General features: G+C 48.8%; 1 protein-coding gene across 1 annotated transcript in view; it reads left to right on the top strand.

The window, feature by feature from the left end:
• The window catches only part of tmem163b (transmembrane protein 163b), a 51,503-nt gene that overhangs the window by 40,208 nt on the left and 3,795 nt on the right, over nt 1-7,500 (top strand). Inside the window, exon 6 of the mRNA XM_012837825.3 lies at nt 5,088-5,199. Coding sequence (XP_012693279.1) covers nt 5,088-5,199 — 112 coding nt within the window. The remainder of the gene's footprint in view (nt 1-5,087; nt 5,200-7,500) is intronic.

Genomic DNA, 7,500 nt, shown 5'->3' with positions numbered 1-7,500 from the left:
TTGCCACGCAAAACACAAAACACTGGCTGACCTGTTGCATTTGATCTCAGTCAGAACAATGACAGCCTGTCATTGGCCAAAGCCCGCACAGCATAAACCAATCAGGCTGTATTCTCACAAATAACGCCAAGACCTGGAGAGAATGACAGATTACAACTCCCATTCATTTCAATGGCCAATGCTATGCTAGCTACGCTATTAATTTCAATGGCCAATGCTATGCTAGCTACTTCAGCCAAGGAAGATACATTGTTGTTGATTGCGTGATTCTACAGACATCCTCGGATTTAAATAATTATAATAATAATAAATAGGAGAATATTTGTATCATTAACAATTATGTTTAACATTTATAGTCATGATTCCGAGACCGAGCCATCGTGATGTCCTAACATAAATAAAAGCACTATATGAACAATGGCAGTGAATAAATAAATAACCACTAAACTCAATCGCGTGGATATAGCCATAGTGGAATAGAATGGACATATCTACATTCTGTAACAGTACCTCCACCTCTGCCCTGGTGAAATTAGGTCTGGGTTTACCGGTGCTTGCTTTGAAATGATTTTGATCAGTCTCTGAGGTTGCTTTCACGTTGCATGTGGAGTGTGCACACATTGCAATAGCATGCCCTTATAAGGAGCTGGCGGGGCGTTTCTCTATGCAAGAACACATTTCCAGGCATTCATGAATCCAGCGGAGATCTTTTCTGAGGTTGGTCTTTCGAGGTTGGTAAGAAGATATTTAAAAGGACAAGTAAGAAAATGTTTCGAGAATGAGGTCCATTGTTTCCTCACAACTCAGTGTTTTCAATTATTGAACTGCATCGAATCGCATTGCATCGAAACGAATCGAATCGAATGGTACTGAATAGTTTTTAATCAACATGCATCTTTTCTTGTATCGTATCGTGGCCATGTATCGAGATACGAATCGGATCGTCTTTGTCATGAGAGATTTACACCCCTAACACACACTCACAGACATACCCTGACACAGAAGCGCAAACACGCACACACAGCCACACACAGGATGAGAGGCCAAGAGTGTGTGTGTGTGTGTGTGTGAGAGAAAGAGAGCTCTCCTGACCATGTGTCCTCTATCAGGAAGTGTGAATTCCATTTACGAGATGGGACGCCACAGCGAGGTGTTGCCTCAGTGATGGGGAGGGGAGGTTTGGGGGGGGGTAGTTTTGAGCAGAGACAAGTGACATGATGGCTGTTAGTGTGCCCCCCACCCCACCCCTCCGGCTCCCTTTGGCGTAATTATATGAAGAATGTTGCAGAGGTGAAGACAGAGAGAGATAGAGAGAGAGAGAGAGTGCGAACAAAAGAGAGAGTGCGGACGAGAGAGAGAGACAGAGAGAGAATGAGAGAGAGAGAGAGAAAGCAAAAGAGAGAGAAACAGAGATCTGAGGATCTCTCAAAATAGTCCCCCTGTGCTGTTGCCAGGCAATGGCAGCATGTTCAGAAACATCAAAAACAGAGGAAGATAGACACACACACACACACACACACACACACACACACACACACACACACACAGATAGATAGATAGATAGATAGATAGTGAGAGACAGAGCCACAGAGAGAGATCGAGAGAGAGAGAAGAAAAGCCAGAGAGGGAGAGAGAGGGAGAAAGAGAGAGAGAGAGAGGGAGAGAGCTTCAACACTCCTGCATTAAATCCTTATTATTCGTTATTATTCGTATACATCAATATAACCCCCAAGGCTTCCATCTTCCCCAGATCTGCCCCCTCACACCTTTACAACCACATCCCCCTCATCAGTAACCCATAGCAACCACCCAAACAACAGAGAAGAGACAGAGAAGAGACAGAGAGAGAGAGAGACACAGAGAGAGAGACAGAGAGAGAGAGAGAGAGAGACAGAGAGGGAGGTAGAGACAGAGAGAGAGAAGACAGAGAGTGAGAGAGACAGAGAGAGAGAGAAACAGAGAGTGAGAGAGAGTGAGAGACAGAGAGAAGACAGAGAGTGAAAGAGACAGAGGGAGAAAGAGGGAGAGACAGAGAGAAGGAGAGAGAGAGCGAGACAGAGAGAGAGAGAGAAGGGAGAAGAACGAACACCTAATGATTATAAAAAAAACTGTTCCTCCTTCTGTGCGACTTCAGTGAAATGCAGGTAATGCTTTGATTCGCTGTCAGCACAGCACATGAAAGCAACACACACACACACACACTTATCTTAATCAGGGCCTCTTTCAGTGTCCCTCAGATACAGCTTGTGGAAATGGGCTGCACTTGCCACACACACAGAGAGGGACTGTCACACACACACACACACACACACACACACACACACACACACACACACACACACACACACACACACACACCTGCATCAATTAGCCATGGCTATCAATTAAGCCTGTGTTTATGCTTGGTGTAACCACGGGCGTCAGGCAGAGCTGTGTGTGTGTGTCTGTGGAAGTGTGTGTGTGTCTGTGGAAGTGTGTGTGTGTGTGTGTTTGTGTGAGTCGGAGCGACTCCAGTGCTTCTAGCAGCCGGGGCGAGCAGAACAGAGGGTGGGAGGAGCTGGAGTGCTGCTGTGTGTGTGTGTGTGTGTGTGTGTGTGTGTCTGTGGAGGTGTGTGTGTGTGTGTGTCTGTGGAGGTGTGTGTGTGTGTGTGTGTGTGTGTCTGTGGAGGTGTGTGTGTGTGTGTCTGTGTGTGTGTGTGTGTGTGTGTGTGTGTCTGTGGAGGTGTGTGTGTGTGTGTGTGTGTCTGTGGAGGTGTGTGTGTGTGTGTGTGTGTGTCTGTGGAGGTGTGTCTGTGTGTGTGTCTGTGGAGGTGTGTCTGTGTGTGTGTGTGTGTGTGTGTGTGTGTATGTGTCTGTGTGTGTCTGTGTGTGTGTGTGGAGAACAGAGGGTAGGAGGGATAGCTGGAGGATGCGCAGCTTTAATCAAAACGGCAAGGCTTGGCCCCGGAGACTTCCTGGTCTGACAGGAACACATTAAGCCCCTTTCTTTTGGTGCATACAAGCAGAGTCTAAAAATAGACTTGATATTTCAGATCTCTCCAGCGCCACTCGCTCGCTCGCTCGCTCGCTGCTGATGTCAGAAGTGCTCTGTGCTCCTTTTTTTTCTTTCCCCCATTCCCTCCGCTCGTTCCCCCTCCCCTCTCTGCCGTTATAAAATGTTAATAAGGGCGCCGCCTGCTCACTCGGTATTCCGGCAGCGGTGTGCGGCGCGGCGCGGCGCGGCGCGGCGCGGCGCGGAGCGGAGCGGAGCGGAGCAGGGGGGTGGAAGCTGTGGCTGGTTGCCGCGGGCGTCGGCATGAGGAGATGGATTAGGGTGCGTCCGGCCGGGCGCCTGTTTCCGTTTCACTCAAACGCCACGGGTCCAGATTAATAAGGGCCGGGTCTCACAGACGAGGTGTGTGTGTGTGTGTGTGTGTGTGTGTGTGTGTGTGTGTGTGTGTGTGTGTGTGTACCACGGGTCCAGATTAATAAGGGCCGGGTCTCACAGACGAGGTGTGTGTGTGTGTGTGTGTGTGTGTGTGTGTGCGCCACGGGTCCAGATTAATAAGGGCCGGGTCTCACAGACGAGGTGTGTGTGTGTGTGTGTCACGGGTCCAGATTAATAAGGGCCGGGTCCCACAGACGAGGCGCGCCGGAGACGCCCAGTCCCGCAGCCGCGTGTGAGCGGAATGCTGATAACCTCACACACACACACACACACACACTTATTTATTTTTATATTCCAGAGGATCTGATCTACAGTAGACAAGCGTGTCCCCGTACGAACCTCTGACATAGAGAAAGAGGGAGGGAGGGAGAGAGGGAGGGAGGGAGAGAGGGAGGGAGGGAGAGAGAGGGAGGGAGGAGGGAGAGAGAGAGGGAGAGAGGGAGGGAAGGAGGGATGAAAAGAGTGCAGATGGCAATGACTGAAATGTGAGAAAGACGAAAATACTGACGAGAGAAAAAAAGGTGTAGAGCAGAAGTGATGAGGAAAGGAAAGTGGGAAACTGAGAGAGTGGGATGAGGTGAGGAAGAGGCAGTCAGAGATAGAGATAGAAAGAGAGAGGGAGGGATGAGGTGAGGAAGAGGCAGTCTCCTTTGGTTGATGCAGGTTAGATATTCAGTGGTGTGAGGTCCTCAGAGAGTGTGTGTGTTTGTGTGTGTGTCTGTGTGTGTGTGTGTGTGTGGTGTGTGTGTTCTCAGTGACTGCATGTCTAAATCTAGTCATTCCCTCATTTGTGAAACTCACTGCCCTCACTCTCCCAGCCTCGTCAAGCTGCCACGCCGTCTAGGCAGAAACACTCATCTCGAGTGTGTACCTGTGTGTGTGTGTGTGTGTCTCCTGTCTAACACACTCATCTCGAGCGCCTTACTCCTTTATACATGCTCTCCTGTCTAACAGCACAACAGCATGCTAGAATAGACAATCTGAGCGCAGCCATTTTAGTTGGAACAGTTCCTGATCAGAAATGCAAGAACATGTGCTTTGTACCTGTGTGTGTGTGTGTGTGTGTGACTGCTGGTTTTGAAGAGCAGTGGTCCCAGGGGGAGTGTGTTATTTACAGTCTGCCAGACAAACACACCACACACACACACACACACTCATCATCAGAGAATCTCTATTTAAATCTCCCCAGTATTGGAGTGTATTTGTATTCATGTATTCCGCCGCAGCGCTGATTGACGACGATCCTGTGGAAGTGTGCGGAGAACAAAGCTTCCGTTTAGCGTTTAGCGTTCGAGTTTACTGCGCCTCGTCTCTGGCGCGCTGTTTGATGCGCGTCACCTTGCAGAGATGCACTTCTTCATGCCTGGGAGGCCCTGCTGAAATATGCATGATGCTCCTAGGCCTGCAAACCTACTCATTCTCTCCCTCTTTCTTTTCTCTCTCTCTCTCTCTCTCTCTCATTCTCTCACTCTCTCCTTTCTTTTCTCTTCCTTCCTTATTCTTTTGTTGCTCTTCCTTTATTTCTCTCTTTACTCGTTCCTGTCTTTTGTTGCTACATTGTTACTATGCTCTTTCATTCTGTCTTTCTTTCTTTCATCCTGTCTTTCATTCTTTCTTTCTTTCCGTCTTTCTTTCTGTCATTCTGTCTCCTATTTCCCAGGATGACTTCCTGTACAGTGTGTCCATCGTCAGCGGGATCACGTGCCTCATCCTGTGTGTGTTCAAGTTCATGCTGGGCAGGGTGCTCACCAGCAGGGCCCTCATCACAGACGGTATGTAACCCGGGGAAACCAATCGCCATGGTGCTGCGCCATGGCAACAGGACCAATCTCCGCTTCACCCCAGCACCACACCCACCTGTGCAGCAGAGCAGCAGGGAGAGGAGGGATGAGTAAGAGAAAGGAAGGGGGGAGAGAGAGAGAGAGAGAAAGAGAGAGAGAAAGGAAGGGGGGAGAGAGAGAGAGAAAGAGAGAGAGAGAGAGAGAGGTAGAGAGAGAGAGAGAGAGAAAGAAAGAGAGAGAGAGAAAGGAAGGGGGAGAGAGACAGAGAGAGAGAGAAAGAGAGAGATAGAAAGGAAGGGGGAGAGAGAGAGAGTGAAGAGGAAAGAGAGAGAGAGAGAGAAAGAGAAAGGAAGGGGGAGAGGGAGAGAATGAGAGAGAAGAGAGTGAAGAGGAAGGAGAGAGAGAGAAAGGAAGGGGGGAGAGAGAGAGAGTGAAGAGGAAAGAGAGAGAGAGAGAGAAAGAGAAAGGAAGGGGGAGAGGGAGAGAATGAGAGAGAAGAGAGTGAAGAGGAAGGAGAGAGAGAAAGGAAGGGGGGAGAGGTGAAGAGGAAAGAGCGAGAGAGAGGGAAGAGAGTGAAGAGAAAGGCATAGAAGGAGAGAAAGGAACAGAACCAGAGACAGCACGAGAAAGAGAGAATGCAGATGGTCGGGGGCAGAGAGAATGTTTGCAAAAGGTCGAGGAAGTCAGACAGAGAGTAGAAAAAGTCAGACAGAAAGAGAGAGAAGGGGAGAGAGAGAGAACAGAGAGAGAGAAAGAGAAAGAAAGAACTAGAAGGAGATAGAGGGCAGTCCAGCAGGGTGTGTGTGTGTGTGTGTGTGTGTGTGTGTGTGTGTGTGTGTGTGTGTGTGTGTGTGTGTGTTTAGTGAAAGTGCTGATGCTGGAGCAGGTGCAGAGAGTTGCAGGATGTCCCACTTTCTCAACGCAGGACACGCCCACCACCACCCGCAGCCTCTGCACCACAGCTCCACCTATCCCTAGCAGCGCTCCTCCGCTCCCAGCCAATCACAGGCCTCCTCACACAACGCTCAGCCAATCACGCTGACCCTTTGATGTCCTCCAGGCGTTGACTGGAGCAGCTGTCCCGGGCCAATGGGGCTTGTGGCTCAGCAAAGTTCTGTCTCTGTCTGCTCTTCCACGCATACAGATAAGGGCTGGCTGTGGTATCATGTCCCTCTGGGGACACCGTACCTGAGTCAGACCAAGCCCAGCAGTGGAGCTAGTGGAGGTTGCCGGTGACTACCATCAGAGGCAAAAGGGGCTTGACAGAGGCGAACATGAATACCGCAGCACAAGTAGCCTGGCATTCGTAGAAGCAGTATTTCACTGAGGTCATTGGAGCTTTAATATCCTCCACAGGGACTTTATGATAATAGTCAAATGATAAAAGGTTACATAAAACACTGCCTACAGCATGTTGGTAGGCAACAGCGCTTCAACTGAGAGTTTCTAGACTGTAATGGCGGAGGGACCTGGGCTGGCAGCATCAGGTGAGGCCACAGGGCCAGCACTGGCAACACACACACACACACACACACACACACACACACACTGGCAACACACAGCCTCAGAGAAGACCCTCGGAAGTCTGTGCTGAAATTAGATGCATTGAGAGGACAGAAGGACTTCATTGTAGAGTTAAAGACCTTATAGAACTCCAGTGTAGAGTTAAAGAACTGATAGAACTCCAGTGTAGAGTTAAAGACTTCATGGGAGTTCAATGTAGAGGTAAAGAGCAGATGGGAGTCCAGTGTAGAGTTAAATCCCTAAAGGAGCCCCAGTGTAGAGTCAAAGACTTGTATGGAACTTCAGGGTCGAGTTAAAAACCTGACGGATCTCCAGGGTAGACTTTAGGACTTGATTGAACTCCAGTGTAGAGTTAAAGACCTAATAGAACTCCAGTATAGAGTTAAAATCCTGATAAACTCTAGTGTAGTGTTAAGACTTGACTGAACTCCATTGTAGAGCTAAAGACCTGATGGAACTCAAGTGTGGAGTTGAAGACTTGATTGGAGTCCAGTGTAGACTTAAAGACCTAATATAAGTCTATTGTAGAGTTAAAGACCTGAGGAAACTCCAGTGTGGAGTTAAAGACTTGATTGGAGTCCAGTGTAGAGTTAAAGTGTTGATATAAAGACCTGATAACTTGGAGACAGAGAGTCCAGAGAGTGTGTGTGTGTCTATAAGAGAGAGTCCAGTGTGTGTGTGTGTGTGTGTGTGTGTGTGTGTCTATAAGAGAGAGTCCAGTGTGTGTGTGTGTGTGTGTCTATAAGAGAGTCCAGTGTGTGTGTGTGT

Source organism: Clupea harengus, chromosome 21 (genome assembly GCF_900700415.2).
Source record: "Clupea harengus chromosome 21, Ch_v2.0.2, whole genome shotgun sequence".
Taxonomy (NCBI): domain Eukaryota; kingdom Metazoa; phylum Chordata; class Actinopteri; order Clupeiformes; family Clupeidae; genus Clupea; species Clupea harengus.
Note: the sequence above shows the minus strand (reverse complement) of the source record. Positions and strands in the feature narration are given on the sequence as shown.